The sequence below is a fragment of the Pteronotus mesoamericanus genome, unplaced genomic scaffold (assembly GCF_021234165.1).
Source record: "Pteronotus mesoamericanus isolate MK-2021 breed Mesoamerican mustached bat unplaced genomic scaffold, CSHL_Meso_final contig_173, whole genome shotgun sequence".
Lineage (NCBI taxonomy): Eukaryota > Metazoa > Chordata > Mammalia > Chiroptera > Mormoopidae > Pteronotus > Pteronotus mesoamericanus.
In genome coordinates, this window is record NW_026555072.1 from 9,807,634 (window position 1) to 9,832,835 (window position 25,202).

General features: G+C 40.6%; 1 protein-coding gene and 1 pseudogene across 1 annotated transcript; one reads left to right on the forward strand and one right to left on the reverse strand.

Annotated features, from left to right (window-relative positions):
• The first annotated feature begins 1,758 nt into the window (after positions 1–1,758).
• On the forward strand, positions 1,759–2,418 carry LOC129065165 (DNA damage-inducible transcript 4 protein-like; annotated as a pseudogene).
• Positions 2,419–4,652: 2,234 nt separating this feature from the next.
• Positions 4,653–24,699, reverse strand: ATP6AP2 (ATPase H+ transporting accessory protein 2). Its single transcript, XM_054566549.1, has 9 exons — positions 24,505–24,699; positions 18,419–18,549; positions 16,625–16,756; positions 12,318–12,413; positions 12,025–12,162; positions 11,089–11,142; positions 10,039–10,188; positions 8,836–8,955; positions 4,653–5,660 (listed from the first exon to the last, which is right to left on the reverse strand). Exons 1-9 carry the CDS (start codon positions 24,542–24,544, stop codon positions 5,466–5,468), a joined length of 1,056 nt encoding a protein of 351 aa, XP_054422524.1. The 5' UTR covers positions 24,545–24,699; the 3' UTR covers positions 4,653–5,465.
• Between the last annotated feature and the right edge of the window lie 503 nt (positions 24,700–25,202).

The window sequence follows — 25,202 nt, forward strand, 5'->3', positions numbered from 1 at the left end:
ACATTGATGGAGTAGTAGATTAAAAAAACTCATAAAAGCCAACCGTTACCTCATTATCTTTTGAAGTGACAAGAACATCTACCCCCTAATTCCTTCCTCATTTTGTCCTGTATTATGTTTATATATTCTAAATGATACCACTTTTTCTTTCCTTACTTGTCCCGCCCATCTTTCTCCCTATCACATAAAGGTGGATTACTTGGAAATTTAGTCCATAAATATCATGTGGTGCCAGAAAGTAAACAACTGCTCAAAAAATAATGACATGTCAAAAGGACACAGGAGCCAATGAAAGGGGCTCCCATTGCCGAAATCTGGGACAACAGAGCAACAAAATAAATGATGGTAATGGATTATAACACAGAGGCAAAAAAAAAATCCATGAATTTGTGTGATTATAAATGGAATAGATAAATTAATGGGAGAAAAGGGAAAGCTCTCCTTTACATAATTCCAAATAATAAATATAGAAGAAATAATGGATTGAGAAAATTGTTACTTGGCAAACACCACAGTAATAATTATTTCAGGGAAGAATCATCAATGGATGCTAAAATGAATGAGTGAAAGTTGGATAAAAAATGGGATATAAACATAGTCTTAAAGTGTCTAAGAATAAAAGAAAAAAGTAACTTCATAGGGGAGACACTTGGCATGTACCACCTTAACCAGTTACCATTACCAAAATGAGACATTGACATCATATGCCTCCTGATAAGGATGCACCGAGATGGACACACCACTTCTGTCGTATTCTTTCCAACAACTCGTAACCTGAATTTCATCATGAGCAAATATCAGGCAAACCCAAACTGAGGGACATTCCATAAAATAAGGGGCCATTAATCTTCAAAAGTGAACTGTCCAACCATACTGTTATCTGTGTTTATGAGTTTTTGTTTGTGGTGTTTGTTCATTTGTTGTTTTCAGTTTATAAAAAAATTTTTTAAGTGACCTGTCCCAAAATAAAGGAGACTAAGGAGATAGGACAACTAAATGGGTGTGTGTTCCTGAATTGGATCTTGATCCAGTAAAAGATCATTAGTAGGCCCATTAAAATAATTTAACCAGTTTGTTACTCGTGTTTGCAACCAAGAAACTGACTAGTGTATATCCATGGTACAATGATGGGTCCAAGCCGAGTTCCTTGAATTTAGTTATGTTGTTATAGTTTGTATTAAGCATTCACAAATCTTAGAACATGTTATCCCACTGAAAGCTAATTTTTACAAACCTAGACTATTACCACTCCATCCATTTGTACATATTAAAAACTTTGATTCAGAGAGATTAAGGCTTTTGCCCAAGATAACTCAGCCAGTAAGTGATGAACTGAATTCATCTGTATGACTCGTGCGTTTTAATTATAATGCTTCTTACTAACAGCATTCTTCAACAATTCTATTTTTCCCAAGAAATCATTCCATAGTCATTCTGTCACAAGGTTAGAAAGAAACTTTGCCTAAGTCTAAGGTTAGAAGGCTTGATGCCACTGCATGACTTATAGAATGGTCATTGACACCTATGTACTTTGGACATTGTTGATCATCTATTAAAAAGTGTATGGACCATGGCAGTCCAGGGGGAGGTGAGGGTGGGTAGAGGGACAAGTCTGGGCAATGCTCGGGAGGTGGCACCAGTTCACGCACCCGTTCAAGTGGCACTTGTCCCAGCAGTTCTTGCTGATCACGCTAGCTCCGTCTTCTGTACTCCTGCACCCTGAGCTCATCTGCAAACATCCTGGTGGTATTTCTCACCATGCCTAGCCCTTGGGATTGCTTCTCATTGTCTTCTTCCTCTTTGTCCTTGTTCCCAACTCCCATCCCAGATCAACCACAGCCCTCTCCCTGGGGGTCGGCAGCCCAAAAAGAGGTGCTTGGCTGCTGCTTGAGCCTAGAGAGCTCAGACTGCGAGTCTCTGGACAGAAGCAACAGTGGCTCTGGGCCAGAGGAAGACGGCATACTTGGATGAGGTGCCCCTGCCTGACTTCGAGCTGCCCTGAGGACGAGCACCTGTGTGCGATCCTGATACATCTGCTGCAGGAGAGCCTGGCCCAGGCATGAGTGGGCTCATGGGGCCCTGTGCGCCTGCTGATGCCAGGCCAGCTGGTGAGACAGGTGGGCAAAGAACTACTGTGCCTGGTCTACAGCGAGCCGTGTGGCCTGCAGGGGGCGCTGGTAGATGCCTGTGTCAAACAGGGCAAGAGCTGCCAGTGTCAGCCAGCTGGCCCTAGACCCCAGCCGGGTGCCCACCTTCCAGCTGACCCTCATGCTGTGCCTGGACTCAGGCCTCTTGTCCAAGATCCAGGGACTGTTTAGCTCCACCAGCGCTCCCTGCAGCCAGTCCCTGATGCTGAGCACCAGCTTCCAAATCATCAAGAAGCTGTACAGCTGAGAACAGCTGCTCATTGAGTGTTGAACTTGGGCCTGGAGGACTAACTCTACCTCCAACAGCAGACAGCTGAACTTTTGGGGTGGACATTGGCAGGCAGGAGCTGAAGGACAGATGCCTATCATTAGAAAACTGACAGCCACCTGAGGGAGGAAGGTCAAGGGCGAGGAGTGTTTCCTGGGAAGCTCACTGAAGTACAGGTAGGTGCCTTCTCATTGGGGGAACAGATTTGCCCCTCAGTACTGTGGCACGAAACAAAGGTTTAGGGGCCAAGCTTCTGGCTGGATGTGGATGTAGCATGTACCTTTATATTGTTACTGACAGTTAAGACAACAGTGGTGTGACAACAGCCAGGAGAGCAGCTAGCTGGGCTGCACTGGCCTCTGCAAGCAGTGTGTGCTCATGGTAGTTGGGGGGCGGGAGGTCTTTGGAGTGTTTTGTGTATCCCATGGTCTGAAGGGGCCAAATGTGTTGTTTTTACATCTTTTTTAATCAGAGCTTCACTACTGACCTGTTCTGAGGAGTGATCTTACAAATGCATGAATTTTAGGAGTAGAAAGAGGTGGGTGTTGGGATCACTTGGGGGATTTTTGCCCCTTGCAGGAAAAATACACCTAACAGCTGCATTTGGCCCATCTCCCACTGTGTCCTGAGTTTATCTGAGTCAGGTGGAGCTGACTGGAGCGGGGCTGGAACCCCTCTACCAGAGGGGTGCCATCTGAGTCCTTCATTTGTAAAACTGTTTATGAAGATTCTCCCTGTTCATGAATACCCTTGTTTAAGTAGTAAGACATGCAATATTTTTTTAGTTTTCTGATACAATTTTTTTTAACTTTATAGCTTCCATAATATTTGGTACCAATGAAAATGGATTGAGAATATCATTCCTTCAAAAAAGACATAGAAGAAAATAAAATTGATTCTATATTATTCCTAATAGAATTAGACCATAAGCAGTATCTACCACATGTAAAATTTCAGATGTTTTATAAACCCAGAATATTCTACCAATTAGGAATCAAGTGACTGGGTTTTCTCCCTCAATGCCAGTGGAACAGTCAGTCGGCCATGATTCTGGCTTTCCTGACTCTCACACACTGTGATTTATGTTCCTGAACAAATTAGACTTAATTTAAGAGCAAATCATCAGCAACAGGTATAATAATCTTGGCAGAACATTTATTTTAATTAATTGCTTTCTATCTAACATAGATAGAAGGGTGCTGATGCCATTTACCCTATAAGGATTAGTGCTGTCATGTAATTAATATTTTTTCTTCCCCCAGAACTTAAAGTCTCATCAGTTTTAAATTATAAAGGCATTGGTTTACTTCATATTTAATCATAATCCAACTTCTGTGTGCTGTTTATAGAAGCAACTTGTGAAAGAAAAATGAATTTTAATCACTGTGGCATTATAGATATCTGTTCCCCAAACATAGGCCCTTTTGGATTCCATGGGGTTCAGTGTTTCGGGGCTAGGCAGGTAAAAAACCCTCACCCCATAAACTTGGAAGTGGGTGGCAGTGGAGAAGACTTGAATGACTTTAGAACACTGTTGTTCTTCTTTGTGGAGTGATCACCTTCTCTGTAATTTATAGTTTAATGAGAGACAAAAAGAAAACAAAATTTCCTCTATTCTGTGGATGCTAAAACACTGCAGTTGTCAAAGGTACCTTGCAGTAAGTGGTAGACAACACAACTAAATAAACTCCCATCTTCTCAAATCTGCCAATGCTCAATGTTATTTATAAACGATTTAATGATCTTTCCAAAGAAAAGGCAGGAACAGCTAATACTAAACCCAAGTAAGGTTCCCAGGGGCACAGAAGTGCACCTCTCACACTAAAATAAGTTAGCTACATCATCATGAAATTTTAAATTCTAATATGTCTTTTAAGGAAATTATTGCTTTTACGTCTCTACCTTAGATAATCCTTCATATTCTAACTAATTAGTTGCTTATTAGTCTTTTAAAATGCTATGGGGAAATCTAAGCCTTTCCTACCTAAAGTCTAGTGTGAACTTATCATATATTCCATATAAACTGTATAACAGGAGAGGTAATTAAAGTGTCTACCTTCTACAATCTCAACAGGCAGTGAGAATAAACAAATGTTAAAAAAAAAAAAAGCATGACTCTGTACAACAAAATTGCCAGTTCTGATTAAATAAAATCCTGTTTAGTTAGGGTTTTACAATATAAAATAGATTTAGTATTGAAATGACACAAATTTGGAATCATTAACTTTATTTGTCACTCTTTATAGACATTGGTCCACTTCCACATAAAAAGTAGGGAGCATCTACTTATACTTACTCTTCTATAATGATGTTGTACTATAAACCATAGTAACTTACACAGAAGGAAGTTACTGGAGTAAAAAGATTTTTATATTCATGCCCCAAAATATCCCCCAAATATTTGTTTTTGTATAATAATGAGAATTTATAACTCCACAAAGCTAGTTTCTTCATAAATCAATGTAGCATTTTTAATACCTACACTAGACCATCTGGATCACCAAACTTTCAAGAGGTTAACAGAAATCAGGTGCAGGTCCAAATCTAAGCAACTGTATATGCACATGCATAGTTTAGGGCTGCTCTAAAGTTAAAAACCTTTTCTCTTGTTTCAGAGATATTTACATCAAATTAAGACATTTACAACGGTTCATACTACTAACAACCCAAATATAATTTTCACCTACTCTGTATAAGGAAGTTAAACATTCAAAATCTAATAAATTCAGTGCATTTTCTCAACATAAATAACACAAGCTATTCTAAATGTTTTTACATTTATTTCAGTGCATTATTTTCAAATACTAAATGGAATGAAATTATAATTAATGGTTATATTGTAATAGTTGAGCATGTTATGTAATCTATCACACAAATCAATTCACAGCAATACTACAATTCACTCTAAAACAACCTCACAGGTACACACAAAATAAGGAACAAAATTTGCTTTTTTTAAAAATCTAAAGTATACTGTCCATACTAAGAGATTTATTTTCACAAAACAGCCAATTTCCAAACTCCTTTTCTCAGTTTGGCTTAAGGAAAGTTCAATCCATTCGAATCTTCTGGTTTGTCATTCTATAAATGATGCTATCGTATCCAGGATCCATGTTCCAAATATTATAAGAGGTGATGATCACAGCCAAGGCCAAGCCGATCATTATCCAAAGTACCATGTTGAAAACCACTGAATACTCAAAATTATACTTATATGCAAGATTATAGGGACTTGATGGGTTATTCTACAATGAAGAAAAGAAACAAAATCAAGAGTGAAGAATTTTAAGATAGGAAACTATCCCAGTGTAGTAGCTATGATTCATTTATCTAACAAACATTTATTCCTAAGTGGCAGAAGGGCTGATAGTAGAGGAAGTAACATGATCAGGTTTGTCTTCAAAAGAAACCTTTGGTGACCACGTGTAGGAGGGATCTGGGAAGAGCAGGCTGGGAAGCAGGAAGCCGAGGTAGTGAAGTGGGGCAAATGAGGGCAGGGGTTAGGGCAGCAAGTATGAAGAAGGGACTATAACCCCACAGCCCCAGCACCTGGCTGTAAGGAAGACAGTGATTTAAACTGGAGGAAAGGATGGCCACACAGACATGTGCATTTACATGCAGGGAGCTTAGAGTGGAACAAACAGAGGATTTCACACTGGAAGACTTCTTCTTCTTTTTTTTTTTTTGATAAATGAGATCTTTTTCACACTTACTTTAAATGTACATTCAGTAAATTTTAGTATATTTACAGAGTTGCAGTCATCACCACAATCTAATTTTAGATTTCATCACCCTACAACAGAAGCTCAAGCGGAAGGCCTCTTTTTCTCCATGAAGTGGGAGAGACTGTCAGTACAGAGCTGAGAGGCAGACATGGATAGAGGAGAAGGATGAAAGCTGACAACAGGTAGTGCATCAGAGACTGGAGGTACAGGCAGAATGGAATCCAAGGGGTATTTGATACCAACCTTCCATTTTGGAGTGTTCATTTCAGTCTCTTATGTTTACCAAAAAATAAACCTTAAATTTTAGATTATATATGTAAAGCGTTCATTTACTACATTGTAGATAAAGAAAATCCAATGACATCACATGAATCTCACCCCTCACCACATACACAATAATTTCAGAAACTACTTTCTAATAAACTCAACTTGTTCATTAAAGCAGCTGATTCATAAATTCAATCTGACATCGCCGAGAAAAATTTATTCCAGTCCTGCAAAACTGGTTTGTCAAACTCCTAAAAGAAGGGTACCTTCTTAAAACAGCTGCATTCTTCTCTGCAGTCACTTCACCTAAACCACCAGGCCTAAAGTGGTCAATGTTCAAAGAATCTAGTATTTAAGTCTCCCATTAAAGCTCTACTCTGCCCTGGCTGGTGTGGCTCAGTGGATTGAGCCCTGGCCTGTGAACCAGTGGTGGTTGCTAATTCGGTTCCTGGTCAGGGTACATGCCTGGGTTGTGAGCCAGGTCCCCAGCTGGGGACTTGCGGTGTGGGAGGCAACTGATCGATGTTTCTCTCCCTTTCTCCCTCCCTTCCCTTCTCTCTAAAAATAAATAAATATTCTTAAACAAAAATATAAAAATAAAATTCAAATCTGCTTTTTAAAAAAGCATCTTGTTCTTTTTCCTCATTTGACTCCTCTTTTATTTTCAGTCAGTTTAAAAGTTTACTTTATGGTCTATACCCATATGCTATTACCTGACATTCTTCGGAGTCTAATTCTTCCATTTGATGCTTTAGTTACCATGCACTCATGGTAGACTGGCTACACCCATGTTTTACAAGGTTCTACGCTCACATTTGGAGAGAGTAACTGTGGCGGGCCCCCCCGCCCCCCGCCCCGCTCCATCCTGACTTGTGGTGGGGGGCATGTGTCCTGCCAGAGAGGTTTTACATTTAATTCTGCTGAGCACTACAGGTCTTATTAGCCTGGGACCAGGGTATGAGCCTATGTGTAAATTTTTTAGCCTGGGGCTTCCTCGGACTTGCAGGTAATTTAAAATTGAACTCCAACCCACACGAAGGTGGACCTGTCCTTAAGAATTCCCTAGGAGACATCCCCACCCCTAGTACCTACGATGACTACATAGAGCCCACCAGCCTTTCTGTCTCCCTTTGCTGGAGGGCAGATTGTTTTCTAGGCCACTTTTACTGAGGGCACAGTCCTTTCAGGGTCTCAGCTTTCCATGGAAGTGTCATTTCCACCCCCTCTTGCTCCCCTGTCCCACATTCAGGGACCAAAGACCTGATTTCCCCTCTCTTGGTAATCCAACTAGAAACGTCCATAAAAAGGTCCTGCCTGCTTAGTACACAGTTTTCAAGTTCCTCTTTATTTTCTCATGAATTTCCCTTACTTTCTTGAGAGATAAGCTATGCACTCAAAATGGTGTTTCTTTCTTTATGCTCCACATTTCTGGATGCTCTACAATAGGAAAAAATTTTCAGGTTGTCTAGCCTGACATGGTCCTTCCACTCCAATTTAGAGTAAAACAATCTCAAACAGGCATTACCTTTGACCATCTCACTCTTAAGTTCCGCACGGCGATCAGTAAAACTGAGCAGGGTGGGGGGCTACAAATGGGTCCAAAAGGGAAAATGAGTGGGAGTCCGCTCCAAGAGATGAGGCCAATGACGTATAATGTTCTTGATGTCATGATGTTTTGGGGTATCCACACTGCTGATCTTTGTATGTGCATGTACACACACATGCACACATTGAACTATGGTCAGCACCATTGCTTATGACTCTCTAAATGCTTAAAATCAAAGTTCATGCAAAAAACTATAGAAATAAATCAAATTATAAAGGGTGGATACATCGTGGATTTGGAAAATGAGGGGGCTGTACCACAGAGACAATGTGCCTACCTCCTGGAAAAGCAGGCCGAGAGAGCCACATCACTCCCTCACATTAACTTGTGATGGTCTCCTTGTAATACCAATACTGGAATTATCTTACCGGATTTGACAGACTTACTTTTATCCCTAACTCCAACTCCTGCATTATCTGATTATACCCCAAAGACATGTGCATTACTGACAAAACAAACATACCTATGTGGATAAGAAACCTGTTTTGAGATTGGTTTTCAGATTTACTGACTGCTCATTCATGCTGCCATAGGTGATATAAGATTTAGTGGGGTTTTTAAAAAATTAATTTCACAATTTTAAAGCAGGATCTAAAAATGTACTCAACTACTGTTTTGTTTTTTTAAGATTTTACTTATTTTTGAGAGAGGAGAACGGAGGGAGAGAGGAAGAGAAACACTGGCCTTTTGCATGTCCCTAACTAGGGACATGGCCCGCAGCCCCAGCATGTGGTGACTGGGAATTGAACTGGCAACCTTTTGGTTTGCAGGCCGGTACTCAATCCACTGAGCCATGCCAGCCAGGGCAAAAAATGTACTCACCTCTTGTTTTGCCTCAAGGATAGCCCTTGTCTTCCTCACAGGGGATGTGTCGAATGATCTGACAGTCACTAGCTCTACCACTGCATTCCCACCATAAAGACTATACATGTCATCTGCAAACTGAAGAGTTATTGACATTACTATAAATCTTAAATACATATTTATTTAAATTATTTGTACAACTTCTGTGTACCTTACAAGAACAATATACACTTACCTATTGGCTCCTAAAATATACTGCCTGAACATAGGCAATTCTTAAAGGTTTTGATTATGTTAAAATATTCAGAAAACTATTAAGCTTAAACATACATTCGAATGTTCAAAATAACTTTAAGAACCTGCATTTGTTGGCATATAAATTGGAAAAAGGGAAGTAGGAAGGGGATATGAAGAAATCTTCCTAAATGGTCTCTGGTTAATTGCAAACATCTATGAAAACTTAAATGTGAAACCTCACTGAAGAGTTACAGGTAAGTAATTTCAAGGGCAAGAGAACACTGGCATTTATTACATATCTACTAAATGTCTGGTACTATGCTGGTGTTCCTCCAATTTTTAACATTTAATGAGTACAGAGTTTCAGTTACGAAAGACGAAAGTTCTAGCAATGGATAGTGGTGGTGGTTGCACAACAATGTGAATGTATTGTACTTAATGACACAGAACTCTACACTTAAAAATGGTTAAAGTAGTAAGTTTTATGTTAAGTGTATTTTTTTAACTTCTTTAAAGATTTTATTTACTTTTCGAGAGAGGGGAAGGGAGGGAGAAAAAGGGAGAGAAACATCAATGTGTCAGACATACTGACTGGTTGCCTCTCACAGGCCCCCAACTGGGGACCTGGCTCGCAACCCAGGCATGTGCCCTGACTGGGAATCAAACCAGCAACCTTTCAGTCCGTAGGCCGGAGCTCAATCCACTGAGCCACACCAGCCAGGGCAATGATACGTCTATCTTAGCATTATGCAAAGAAAAAAGTATTATTCTGGAGTTAGCCATCATTTCCTATGCTTCCTCTGCCAGCATTTGAAACATCCCAACACATATCTTTGACCTATTCCATCCTTGGTCACTAAAATTAGAGGTCCCCTAAAGAAGCTAAGATTTCAATCAACATTATTCACTAAGCAGACTTTTCCATTAAGAGGCTAAAAGTGAAATGGTCATCCTCTAACCTCTCATACCCCATTGATAATTTACCTTTTGTAAAGCATCAACAAGGATCTTAGAAGCATCTCTGAATTGTTCAGAATCTTCTCCATAATGTTTCCCAATTTCGTCCAAACCTGCCAGCTCCAGTGAATATAAATCAGGAGAATGATCTCTGGCTAGATGCTTATGTCGAGACAACTGAGGAGAATAAGCAAAAGTAATGTCAAACATAGCCAGTTGGCGTTCTATGCCTAACTAAAGCAGGCTGAAGAGAACCACACCACACCAGTGTGCCACCATATACAAACAGTCTGAAATGGTGGCAAATGGAACTGGTTTAAATGGAAGTTTCCAATAAAACAAATCCAACATAAATCTGATTTTTAAGAGCAGTTACAGACTACCTAAGTATTAAAAGCTCTTCCACAAATTCCCTAGTTTAAAAAGTTCAGATGTGAAAGAACAGATGGTTGGACCAGTCTCATCCCAGGAGAGCACGAACCGTCGATGCTCAGAGAGCACACTTCCCACGCGCCCTCCCAGACCACCTCGCCAGCCCCCAGCTCTGTGCTTCCAGACTCCTGGAACCGACCCCACTGACAAAGTTTGGGCAACCACCTCAGTCGGTAGCAAACACGTAAGTTTTTCTATTTCAATCACAGGAGGATTTTTTTTACATCATTCACCAAAAAGCGGAAAATACCCTGTAGGTAGATTTATTCTCTTCCTGACTTGGTTGACAGCATTGTTAGTCCAAATTGTTATTTCTATTTTAGATACAGGATTTAAGTCTTAATGTCTGACAAGAAATCAACAGCCAAGTCAGGGCTGCAGTTAGGGTGGCCCACCCAAGTCTTGTATTCCTGGAGGATATATTCACTGTCTCCTAAGTGTGGAACTCCAACATAATTCGACTAACATGAGATGAGATAAAAATTCCCACCACCACCAATTCCTCAACTTTCACGGCACCATAAATCAATCCAAGGCATACTTGATCGAACTTTTCTATTGGTTTCACTATCATTCGAAGATTCTCTCGAAATGTCTCCTGGAACCAAAATAAATGGAACTGAAAACTTAGAGCAGCTTACTTACCAAACTTGAAATATCATGCAGAACTTGTAGTTCAGAGAGAAAGAGCAGATCAACCTGCAGAGAGCCGAAAGAAGTAAGAAGTACTTTAAATATGCATCAGAGATCTATATTTGCCATTTATCAAGGAAGGCACGGGTATTAGAAATGTTAAGCACTTAAGTGAATTTATGCAACAGCTATCCTCCACTTGGTAGGTTCATTTCCATTGAAGATGCATATAAAGCATTACTTCCCAACAGAAAGGTTGACAGTCATTCCCCAGCACAGTGACTTCCACTCAATAGCCATATTTCTGATAAAGCATCTAAACACTTCAGTTTCCCCTCAGGGCACCAGAATATTCTTGCACACTGCAGCAAGATCCTGCCAGTGGCCCAGTTTGCTCACATCACTTAAATATATTCTATACTGGAGAATAAAAGATGGTGGTCCTGGTCAACCATAGTAGGTAGAGGGGAGGGTGCCCGCAAGGTGGCATTCCATGTGGTTAAGAGGGTGCATGAACAGGTGGTGAAACTGACAGGAATTATAAGTAAGGGTGGCTCCCTCCACTGCACTGTCAAGAATGAAGTAGAAAAATTAGGCCAACACATCAGAAATGGCAGTGAATGGTGGCGCCCACATACCAGACTGACACAACTCTATCAGCCACCAAGTAAATTCTGTGATTTCTGGTTTGTCTGGATTAATCTGTGGCAACCCTCGTATTAGTAAAAATGTAATACCATTTTACTACTACAGCTCAACTCTCAAAAGGAGTTTCTTCATGAGATTCATAAGAAAAAAAATTACACTAAAGGAAAGAAGAATCTATGCCAGCTGTAAATTTGCAAAACTTTTCATTTTCTTACATGTGAAGTTTGCTCTAAAGTCAGGAGCAAAAGAAATGGGAAATCAGTAATGATATTAATTAATTCATTCAGTAACTGTACTTACTTCATTGTTCCTACTCAGAGAATTGAGGGGAAGTGAATTGAGAACAGAGTTTTCTTGAAACAGGCGATTGCGGAGCTGTCGTAATGTTACCGAAAGATCTTCAAAAACTGAGTTTGCCTTCCCCACCATATACACTCTCTGCAAGAGGAATCCAAAATTTTAAGTTTGTTCTACAGATCAATTCCAGTATACAGAGGTCTGACAGCACTGTTCATTAAAACTGGTTTTAAATTTTCATTAAATAATGAAAGCTAATTTTTTAAAGCGTCTTAAATAAAAATTGTATCACTTACTTCCTCGCTGGGAGCCAACTGCAAAACTACAGGAGTTTCTTCAGAAAATAAGGAGTGAATGGAATTTGCAACACTGTCAAGACTAAAAGGAACTGCCTGAAATTTAAGAGCAAGACCTTAATTATTACCTGAATCAAAGTGGGAAGAAAAATCATTCAGATGGCATTAAAAAAGGAGCTTTAAAAAGAAAAAAAGCATCAGCATTTTCTATGGAAATTCAAAAGACCCAAATCATATCCAAACACAAAGAGCCCTTTTCAGGGCAGAGAAAATCAAACAGCCTCCTAGTGGGCCAACAAGTCTGTCTCCCAATGTGCCTAAATAGAAAATAACTCGTAAACACAAAGGAAGCAACACTATCTTGCACAAACCACAGTTTCCTGGTGGTCATTTGTGTATTTGAAGCAGCAATATGCTTGCTTTCAGTATTAAACAAACGTGTCACAAAGAATGTATATTCTATAACAAAGTAGTAACTTTCATTCAAGAGGTCAGAAGAATTTGAATTGAATTGAATTGAAAGAGAAATAGCTCTCATTTTTCATTTCAAAATTTAAAAAATATTTTATTAAGATTTAGGGTTTGTCTTCAGATATACTGAAGACTCTTAGACAAGGCATAAAGTATGTCACAAAATTTCCTATGTCCTTTATCTTACAACTACATGATATTAAATTGAAATAACCAAGTGTGCTAAAATCTACTTTTTGTCCTTGAATTTTTTTTATTGAAGTGTAATATACATATAATATGGTGCACAAACCTTAGGGTAAAAGCTCAAGGAATATTTACAAATAGATGCATTCATATAATCCAACCAGATCAAGACAGAACATTATCGGCACCCTAGAGGCCGCCCCACGCATTTCCTCCACCCCCCCTCAAAGGGTAACCAAATTCTGACCACTACCCCCATAGACCTGTTTTTGCCCATTATTTTTAACAATAAATTATGGATATTTTTCCCCTCAAAATAATTATTCTCAATGTTATGGTATTAAAACAAGCAGTATAGTAGTCGTGGTTTTGTTTTAATGGAGATTTCTTACAGTAATTTTTTTTCAGTAATTCCCTTTACTATTAAAAGGTTCATGTTTATAAGCAGCAAATTAATGTTAACATGGTACAGAAAAATTAATGTGGTTATATAAATCTTACTGATCAAATCCCACCATTAAAATTTTCTCCATTTCATGATCTTGTGGAACAAAATCATTTTCTTCTCTTCCTCAAGATGCATAACTCTTTCCAAAATTCTCTTAAAATTGAGTTAATAAGCAGTTGAAGAAAGGAGAAGTTCAAACTTGCAAAAGTATATTGCCACCAGCTCCTTGAGTTGGCCTCAAGCGAGCTCTCCCTTTCCAATCACACAGTTCACCTCCTCAGACTTTGGAGGGAATACCAGAACATGTAACAATTTCTCTAGCCTCATTTCACCTAGTGAAATAAAAAGTTGAAGATTAAAGGTAACACATCCCTAGCAATCAGACTAGAGAAGCTGCTGAGTCAGATGATCACCAAACTGTGAAGGAAAAGAAAAAATTATATGGACCGCTAAGCTCAAAAGGAAAAAGCTTGGCTGCTTAAAATATAGTGATTACTTTCTTCCACTGTATTATAAGGATAGGCGTTGTCTGTCCTGGAGAAAATGCAACTTCTATATCTGTATGAATTGAAATTCTAATGAAAATAGCTAGCTAATCAAATAGAAACTTCTTTAAGTGGGATTCTAAGACATTCTATTTTTTTTTAAATCTATTTTGTGGGTTTTGCCCTCTGAGCCTTACATCTCATTTACCACCTACTGCCAGGAAAAGTATTAGAAGCAGTCAATCAGGGTCAAGGACTAATACGGGCTCATTTCACATCTTCTACTCATGTAAAATGAGGTTAGTCTTTTTAAAATGTTTAGTTTTGGATTGTATGCTAATGAAAATCTTGATAGCATCTTGAATTTTCATACACTTATTTTAAAGGGGTCTTTCACAATGATTTTCACAGAAATCACAGAATCATGTACTTAATAAATAATACTTGTGCCTTTTGAGTTTTATTGTTCCCGTCCTTCCATTACTCTGAAATTCTGGTTTCTTTAGTTCATTAATTTCCAATCTTTTAATTGTCTACCATGTGCACTTAAAGCTATAAATTTTCCTTTTCTTACCACTTTAGCTGCATCCCACAATTTTTAAATATGTGGTACATTCATTGATATTGATTTCCAAATAATTCTGAAACTCTGTTATTTGCTCCTCAATCCACAAATTATTCAGGAGTGCATCTATTCCAACTTTCCTATCTTTGTTGACTTTTTAAAAATCTCATGCATTATACAGAAAAAAGGTCATATGTACAAATTGTTTAAGGAGACAAATAGCTTTATAAGACTTTTTATGGTAACGTAAGTTTCCCCCTCCCCTCATTTTCCATTCCTCTGAGGCCCTCATTTTCAAATCCTTTGTTTCCTTTTCCTTTTACCACCATCTCTAAATAATATATTACATTTTGATTTTTCAATTTTAGGCATTATCTATTTTTCACTCATTATAAAAAATGAGAATTTAGCTCTCTCACATCGCCAACCACAGCAGCACGCCCTGCCACATCCATGTACTCTGTTTCTATCTCTCCGCCCTCCCAATAGTTCCATCATAATTTTCACTGGATCAATATCATTTCATTATTATGACTAGCCTTATACTACACAAATAACTGCTTTTCCGTTCTTGCTCTTCTGGTCCCTAATGGCAACAGATAAGAAATCTGCTATCATTCTATTCTCATTCCTTCGTAATGACTATGTCTTTTCTCTAAAGCTTTTAAGATTTTCAGTATTCTTGATGGTTCTTCAATTTCATTATGTCTAGGTGTTGATTTGGCTTCAGCCTACTGGGTGTTCAGTGCACTTTAAACCTGAAAAGTCACATCTTTTATTTGTTTTTACCATTCCCAAATAGATTCTTAAGGTATCATTTTGTTACTGTTTTCAGATTTAACTGCACTGTGGTCAGAGAGGGTGGTTTATATGATACTGATTATATATTTGTTGAGATCTGCCTTATGACCTAGTACATGGTTGTTTTTTGTAAGAATGTCATGTGTGCTTGGAAATAATCTATATCAGACCACGGGAAAGTCTGAAAAAACTTTCCAAAAAATCATCATCATACAGACCAGTCTCACAATGTAATGAAATTAGAAATTGAGAAATTAAAAATGATTTTAAAAGAACTCGCACATTAAACACTTCGAAATAACTATGGGTTAAATAAATCACAGTATAAATTTTGAAATATTTAGGAGTGAATATCAATGAAAGCACCACGTGTCTTATCACTGCCTCACAGTTTCTATCCCTTCCTTTAACTCTCACAGTTTTAATGTGTGTATTTTCAAATCTCTTTGAGACTAGTCTATTGGGGATGAATTGTTTGTTGCACCTGCTGACTCTCTCATGGCATTTTTTTCCTCCCAGTGCTTTGTAAATTCAACTCATCTTTAATTTTTTTTCCCCAAAGGAGCCCCAGGCTGTGGAGGTGTCTGTATGGGGCGGGTTGCGTGAATTTGGAGCATAGCCCCATCCTGCAGTTCCGACTTCTCTTAGGGAACTCTAAGGCTCCCACAGCTAAGGGTGGCGAGCAGCTCCTCTATGGCAGCCCTGGAGCAGCTGGCGTTTCACTTGCTTTCAAGAATGAGACAGCATTCTGCAGACCCTGGCTTTCTGCACAGAACACATTCTAGCTTCAACTCCTGCTTACCACTGCGGCTTTTGAGTTTTCTGTTCAAACGTGACACCTGTGTGTGTCCCTTACTTGCTTTCAGTTTAGTTATGCACAGAAAAATGTTTTGGTGACTTCTGTACACTTGTAGTGGAAGGAGGGCCTCTCACAGCAGCTCGGTCAGCCGTACTGCTTCAAAGATTAGTGAAGGAGTTAAGTGAGCCAAACAGCCTTCAGTCTCCTCCTCACACAAAAATGAAGTAAAATTCTGAAGGGAAAGGGCGACATAATGCCCACAATAGTGTCGGCAGGATATCCCCCCTAACTGGTTTCAGTTTTTCAAGCCTCTAACTATTCTGAGAGTGGGGCAGTTTCTCTACCTTTTATCTTAGTACTCCCATCCATAGGAAACAGACAAGTCTCAATAAATTTATAACCACTATGTAATTTTTTAAAAAGAAATTGCTTTACTTACCAATCAGTACACACACACACAGATAAGTGTGCTTAGAACCCAATTCATAACAATAGCTGACAAGATGAAATAAAAAAAATGCACCCTTTTACTTTTTTATAATGAATACTCACATTCTCCAAAGGGTACGAAATGACACTGCCTGGGGGTAGAGCCAGTCTGTCCACTCCCTTCACCATCACCATAACAGTAGCCTGAGGGCGATGGAATAGGTTACCAACGGCAAGTCCCGGCCAAGAAAGGTCCTAAATGTGGAAAAGGATGAAATAGTACTTAATTATCAACTCAGAAAACCATGCCCCAGGAACATTTAATAAACAGAGTTAAGGGTTTCCGGGCAGATACTGTAAATGAAAATTCACAGGGAGAGCAAGTGTTTTATTTAGGGCAGTAGTTACAATTTCCTCATCAAGGATGTGGATTTCTGTGTTCTTTATTTTCTTAAAAACTTCTACAAATTTGAACAATAAAGTTTAGTAGTAAGTCACCTCAAACCTTTGATGGAAAACAGCAGGCCAGTCAACAAAACATAGGTGCTTTTCAAATTCCAGGTTACAAATAGTCTTGTCTTCATATAACCATGGACATTTTCTTCCCCCCATTATTGTCTGTCCTTACCTGCAGCATCACTTGTCTCTTTCAGGGACATACATGACAAGACTATCATTAAAACGTTCTCATTAGCCTAAGTTCTTTATAAATAAAAGAAAATTCCTGCTGAAAGGAATTCATATTAGTTTACTAATAATTATTTCTAAGGGTTATTTTAATCGCCATTTGAAGTAAAAGTCGTTAAAGAACGAACTAGAAATTTCATCCTTAAATGTAAACCACCAGACACGTTCACGGTAGGAGCTCAGGAGCTCCTCCCGGAGGCCTGGCAGAGAGAGTCCCCAAGTGCTGCTTCAGGTTTCCAGAGCACTCAAGACCTAGGAGGGACATTCCTTTGAGTGACTGATGGTATCTAGACACCACATCAAAGCACCAAACTTGTAAAATGTGAGGAGATAATGACAGGAAGACAGGGCAAACAGAATTCCTTTCCTTCTAGCCCACAGCTTTAGATTTCTCATACTGACTGGATCTAGGTCTCCTGTGCTACATCACGTAAGCAGCCAGTTAATACAACATGTTACAGTTTAATTGTAGGAAACCATGGCCCCCGGCTATTCCTTAACTACTGACAACACTACTTTCCTAAAATCAGGCAGGGCACATACACATTTTATCATTTATGACAAATGTAACAGACTGAATGTTTGAGTCTCCCACCCCAAATTCATATGCTGCAATCCTAACCCCTAAAGTGATGGTTTTTGGAGGCGGGGCCTTAGAGAGGTAATTAGGTCATGAGGTTGGAACACTAAAGAGTGGAGTCTTATAAAAGGGACTCCAGGCAGCTCTCTCACCCTCTCTGCACTATGTGTGAATACAACAAAAAGTCTACAGTCTGCAACCTGGAAGGAGGGCCCTCACTACAACTTGACCATGCTGGCACCTATCTCAGACTTCCAGCCTCAGAACAGTAAGAAATGTCTGTTGTTTATCAGCCACCTAGTCTATGGTATTTTGTAACTGCAGCCTGAATTAAGACACAAATCTATCATGTGTACTGAAAAAATAAAATTATACATCCAATTACTAGTAGGACAGATGCATTCTCTTATATACAAAGAATGTCACTACTATGAATAAACTATTACCTGGTTAATGATTTATAAGGATTTGGGTTCGTAAGCCAAGCTTGGTACTTATCCAAAATCTCCCCAACTACAAATGAGCTTTTTTACTTTTGCAATCTATACCAAATAAACCTATGTTTGTTTGTTACTTTCTTGGGCTATTAGCAGAAATCAGTAAAAGTACTTTCAGAAGCAGCTCCAAATACTTTTTAAAAACTCACATACTTCTTTCACAGAGAAGCCCATGGATAATGCAGCCACATCTGGGATTCGCTCTCCGGGAATAGGCCACTTTCCATCGCGGAAAACAACAGACCCTGGTGATCTTAATATACTAAACTCGTTCCCCAAAACACCTGAGAAGAAAACAGATTAGTCAATGAATGATCAGCATCATAAATCTTTTGCATCCATGTTGAAGATTATTAAATGCTTCCCTCTTCCTTTGACTTAGCATACTAAGTTATGATCGGACAAAATGCTGAATCCTAAATAAATATCATTGAATTCTTTTTCAAGGTATCACTCTAAGAATTTAAGTCCACACACTCTGCTGTAACAAAGGTACAACTATGAAACCAGATTCTCTTAATGATCTAGATGCCTTCCTTCAAATGGCCCTGAAACAGGGGCATGTTGCATTTGTCAAGAATTAGAAATCAGTGGCACTTCTCCAGAATTTAAGAAACGAAAAACAAAATCCCAGCACAGACTAACACGGAAGAAAGGAAAGTTAAATCTCTAAAATTATTTCTATCACTGACCCTCTCTTCAAAATGCAAATTCATAAAATTCCAAGCATTTCACCCTAAAACTATAGCAGGTCAGTATATCTTAGCAAAGATTATATCTTTCCTTTAATCTCACAGACAAACCTAGTGAAATGAGGACTGTCAATCGGGGGTACATGTTACTAGTCAGAATATAAAACACTTCAGACTTTGGAAACAAAATACAGAAAATATTATTTCCAATGGACGTATCAAGGTGAGAAAAGGTATTCTGTAATAATAAAGTCAGCTAGTCTAAGGGTATGGGGCCAGTGATTAAAAGGTGAAGATGAGCCCTGGCTGGTGTGGCTCAATGGACTGAGCGCCGACCTGCAAACTAAAGGGTCGCTGGTTCGATTCCCAGTTAGGGCTCATGCCTAGGTTGCAGGCCAGGTCCCCAATAGGGGGTGTGCAAGAGGTAACCACACATTGGGATTTCTCTCCTCTTTCTCCCTCCCTTCCCCTCTCTGAAAATAAATAAAATAAAAGGCAAAGGAGAACAAAAGGACTAATTTATAGGCCCTCCGAGGCTGAGGATGAGGTATCTGGCCTCCTAACCCATCCTGTGTTAACCCAATGATGTCGAGCTTACACAAGGCCCAGAAGCTAATGGGACCTTTTGGGTTCCTATGAAAAGACTAGCTCCAAGTCCAAAACAAATCTTGTTCATGCCTAGCATGGGAAATGAGACTTTAATAAAGCATTATTGTTATTCTCTTGACCTAAGGAAAGTATCACTTATAGAGTATGGGAATAAAGTTGGAAGCAAGAGTAAATGTTTTGGTGTTGCAGTATTGACAGTAAATAAAAGGCCTCAGGATGGTGCTGATACAACATAGGGAGTTATGAGTTTCGATTCAATGCAACTACCAGAGCAGAAATTTCCAAATTGTTCTAGCTTGAGGCAGACCAAAACAAAACAAAACAAAACAAAACAAAATGGAATGGCCATTTGTAACTGATAAACATCTTAGTTCACTAAAGTAGTACTTACTGCAAACTCTAAGAAAAATGGGGCAGCAAGAGACCCATACTTTCAAAGTAACATGCACATTTTAAAGATTTTGTTTATTTATTTAGAGAGAGGGGAATGGAAGGAGAAAGAGAGGGAGAGAAACATCGATTTGCAAGAGATACATGATGAGTTGGTTGCCTCTGGCACACTCCCAACTGGGGACCTGGCCTACAACCCAGTTATGTGCCCTGACTGGGAACTGAACTGGTGACCCTTTGGTTCCCAAGTTGGTGCTCAGTCCACTGAGCCACACGAGCCAGGGCAGTAACACACACATTTTAAAAAACCATATTAGATCTGAAGATAGCCCTGTTTTAAAATGTGGCCCTACTCACTCAACCCCAACAAAGTTATGCTAAATTACTTCACCTCAAATTTACAGTTGGTTAGATTCTACGTCTGTGCCTGATCAACAGTCCTTCAGAACCCTAAGCTTTAGAAAACCTTAGTCCTATACCAACAAACTGCTGCTTAATGCAGGTATCTCTGGATACTGAATACCTGACAGAAAGTCGCAAGTCCTCTACCTGAAGGGGGTCACCATATCATCTTACAAACTCTATTAGCTTGCCAGCAATCATTTCCATTGTCCCGACAGTCTAGTCCTTTAAAATGTTTCCTGTTTTACTGATCTGAAATGGACTTCCTCACTTCTTTCACCTTTGATCACTCCTGACTGGGTCTCATCAGATAACCTTATCTCCAACTTCAAGAGAAAGCAGAGGAATTCCTCCAGCTACCTGCTTCCTCTCACCACCACAAATTTGTCTGCTGTGAGCCCCTATCCTTATCTCCTCTCCTTCCAGATGCTGGCGGGGATGTCCCTCTCCCAGTCTAAAATACCGGTAACCCTGTGGCTCAGTCTCCTTAGGGAGCTTCATTCATTCACCTATTAAATTATTCATTCAGTGTTGATTAAGCCACTATTCTGGGACAGTGTATCAGGAGTTAGATGCGTATATAGTTGCAGGAATAAAAAGCTGGCCCCATAGAATGGAAGCTCCACAAGGGCAGGGATTTCAGTTTGTCTTATTCACACAACATCCCCAGGGCTAAGAACAGTGCCTGATACATCGGTGCGCAAAAAATACTTGTTGAGTTAACGAATGAAGCCACACTTTACACTACCAATTTTCCCATATCAAGTCGCTCTTTCACTTCAGCATAAAAACACACTGAGGGCGGCTCCCATTCTAAAAATAAAACCACAAAAAACCTCCTTTGGTCCTCCCAGCCTCCACCAGCCTCTGCTTCCCTTCGGAGGAGGAATCCTGGCAGAGCAGCCAGCTATGTTTGCTTCTCTACGTCTTCATCTCACATGTGCTACCTACTCCACAGCTCTCACCCCACCACGCCACTGAAACGACTCACCAAATCCAAAGGACAATTTTCAGCCCTTCATTTACTTAACTTCCCAAATCATCAGATACCAGCAACTCCCTCCTTGAAAATCTCCCACCTTGGCTTCTAAGCCTGGGCCCTGGTTTTAATTCCAATCCCTCTGGCTGCTTCTCCTCAGTTCCTTTCCCTTTCCATCCTTGAAAGCTGAGATGTTCAGACTTTTTTAGTTTTCAACCCTTTCGGTACAAAATTTGAAAGTATGTAAGTGTGTATTTATTTACAAAGTATACACTTGTAGTATAATAGATGATATATTCATAATATATTCCAAAGCGCACAAAAATGGAAATTTTTAAAAAGGAGATACCTGTGTAGTCTTCTTCCCAATTTAATCATGAGAAAATATCAGACAAACTCAAATTGAGGGACATTTTACAGAATATCTGACCATTACTATACCAAAGAGAGAGAGAGAGAGAGAGAGAGAGAGAGAGAGATAAAAAATAAATATAAATGGACATTCTAGTACATTCTTCTGGCATCCCAGTAGATCAACTAGCATACTCCAGCTTGGAGAGCTGAGGACTCCAACTCTGACCTTCACCGCTTTCCTAGTCTCTCTCCTAAGGCTGAAAACACCAAAACACCTTGATGGCTCCCACATTTTGATTTTCAGCCTACATTTCTCTTGCCCCTTAGACCTATACACCCAACAGTCTGCTGAGCATTTCCTTCTAAGTAAGTCCCATGAGTACTTCCAAATCAACAGGTTCAGAACTGAATTCACCATCTTTCCACGTGTTCCTCCTGTATTCTCTGTATCTATGGATGACGCCACCTTCCACCAAGCGGCTCAAAGGGGTCGCCTTTAAATCCTTCCTCAGCACTGCAGCTCATCAACCACCGAATTCTATTTTTTTCTCTGGTTATCCCACGAATCCTTTCCCCTCCGTGTCCAGTGCCCACTCTCCAGGCACTCACCAGGCTTGCTGGAACCGGCCACCTTATGACCTGTCTTCCTATCAAAATACCCATCTGTTCATTTGTCCTTCAGCTAAACCACTTTCACTCACCGCCCAGAGCCTTTGAGACAAAAATGCAAAACATAACACCTAAGGGCACCTCACTGACATTACTTCTAAGATCTCTCAACCCCTTAACCTCTACACATTCCAGCCCCACCAAACTATTTACTATTTGCTCTCGTACCTCTGTGCTTTTTACACATGCTGTTCTGTTGGAAATGCCTTTTCTTTCCACCCTAACCTTTCACATTTGTCCTCTGAGCCCCGAGCTAGAGGCTAAGCCCTATGCCCTTTGGAAACTCTCACAATACTATGCTGTGATCTATGAATGGTCGATGGAATCCATAAGTGAAAGAAATAAATAGGTCCTACTTTTCACCTCTAGGACATCAGTGACCAAATCAAATCCCTCTTCGAAAGGACATCTCGTCAACTTCCATGTATTTCTTACTCTTGGCCTTTCCTCTCCAGGCTAAACATCTGAATTTTTTCAAATACTCCTTAATACATTGTGTTTATAACCCTAATTCCCTTCCTCTAGTCTCTCTCTGATTTGGTAAAACCATTTTAAAGGACATTTTTTTCCCTCAAATAGGGAAGTCTGATCTCTTAAAGATGTTTTCCATTAAGTCACATTTAGTCATTGTGGAAAAAAGTAATTTAACCTCAGCTGACGAGACCAAGCAATGCAAAAGCTGACAAGGTCAGATTCTTGGTCTGTATGAACTAGACTATTCTAGTTAGGAAAACATGTTCAAACTAGGTCCCAAACCAAAAACAAACAACCCCTCTCCCAAATCTCACTGAATCAAAGTAATATCACTTAAGACAGTAAACATGGAATTAGAAGATGTTCAGATAAATCATAGTATCAAAGAGATGTTTAAGTTTCAAAAACTAAAAAATTCCACCACAGTAACTTACTAGATAGATCAGAATGACTTTCCAGAGACAGACACAAGAACAAAACCACCCTAAAATTTGGGGCCTATGAAAGTAAGTGTAACTACATCAACCCAACAGGAGGCACTCCAGGGAAGACGATGACCTGCAGATTTCAAGAACATCAGTGGTCTATACCCCCATTCACAATTAAACCACCGTTCCAAAAGTGGGATGTCCCAGCACCTCACAAAGCAGAGACACAGGCTTCCTATAGATTTTTAACCAATACAACGGGTAACAACAGTACCCAATTCCTCCAAATTGCTTTCAACTTGGACTCTTGTTGGCCGCTGTCTGCACCCCAGTTCAGCTCCCATCATTCCTACATTCTCAGAGTAGCAGCATTCCCGCCACCTGTGCCACAACACATGTCATGGAAAAGGGCCCCCGTTTTGGATCCAGCTGATCTGGGTTCAACTCCAGCTTTGCTGCTTACTACTTGTGTGATGTTGGGTAATTTATTTAGGCGTAAGCACTCTATAAAACGATTAAGGATTGTTGAAAAATTAAATGAATTACATGATGCACAGGAAGAGGTCAAATGTTAGCTGACTTGCAGGCCCTTTGCTTAATTCTAGGGAACCTAGGTACCACTCAGAAAGCTACCATTATTTGACATGTGACCCTAAGAACGTGATTCACATCTTAGTTTCCAAATCCCTAAAATTGGTAACTGCGACAAACTATTAAGAGGCACTCTGAATTCGCCTTTAAAAATAATCATATAGAAGCAATTACTCCACCTCCAACTTTTGTATCCTGAAACAATAACTGATAACTGCTAGAAATGAAACCATCAGAAAAACGCAAAGAAATGCAGCAGCTGATGACAGCTAAGAAGTCGCCCTTCCCTTCTTCGCAGAGGACTGCGGTTCAACATTTGATTGAGAAATGCATTGCCATCTTCCGAAGCGCCTCCCGAGCCGGAAGAGGCCGGAATGACCTGAGCCTCGAGACAAGACAGGCGGACGCGCCTTCCACGAAGAGGCGGAGGGTGGGGCCAACTCAGACGCCCCCCACGCAGCCCAGCCCGGCCCCGGCACACCACCACCCCCGACCCTTAGCCGCGCCGACACAGTAAGGAGGCTGGGGCAAAGCTGCCGCCCCTTGCCCGCACTGCGGCACCCGCCCCACTGCTGCACACCGGTGGCCGCTCCCGACCCCTGAGGCTCTAGAGCCGCCCGGAGCGCGCCCCGCGCGCCCCCAGGTCCTCACCCGCCACCAACAAGGACAGAAGCACGACGAGCACAGCCATGGTTCCGCGAAGGCTGCAGCCGTGTACGGGAACGGAACCGGCCAAGAGAACGCGAGTGACCACGGCAGCACCACCGGGTGACGAGATCCAGCTCGACCCGAGTCCCTGAGACCGCCCCGTCGTTGCCTCCGCTAGGCCGGCTGCCGCTTTCTCCACCAATCGCCAGAGACGCCGCGACCTGCGGGAGAGGCGTAGCCGGGCTAACGTCAGTGTGATGGGCGAGTCTAACGTGACGGACGGAAGGCCCTTCTAATGGTTGACGGCAATTGCAGAGCCGGGCAGTCCCGCCCCCTGGCCCGTGACAACCGGTCACGAGATGGGGGGTAGGGCGGACGATCGTAGGACGGGAGAAGCAGCTCCTGTCGAGGGGTCCAGAGAGCTCACGGTATGAGGCTTCCTCTCGGGTGCGGACCCCTTGGCCAGTGTGGGGTGACGGTTTCCAACCGGGGTGTCTGTCCTTCCTGGTCGCGTGGCTCCGCCCTGATACGGGTGTAGTAGTGGAAGCTGCGTGGCTGGTTTGCACAGATGCTGAGTACCAGCTGGGAGGAAGCTAGGCGCCCCTAGGAACCCGTCCTCAAAGTAGGGCACGACGAATAATTTTTAGTATAAATATGTCGTGAATATTTCATGGCACGTACTTATACTAAAACAACAACAA

Coding starts and splice junctions, on each gene's coding strand:
- ATP6AP2 (XM_054566549.1), bottom strand. CDS start 24,544: ATGGCTGTGCTCGTCGTGCTTCTGTCCTTGTTGGTGGCGG. Junction 12,414..16,624: donor TTTCGTACCCTTTGGAGAAT/GTGAGTATTCAT, acceptor CTTAAATTTCAG/GCAGTTCCTTTTAGTCTTGA. Junction 10,189..11,088: donor TGCATGATATTTCAAGTTTG/GTAAGTAAGCTG, acceptor TATTCTCCTCAG/TTGTCTCGACATAAGCATCT.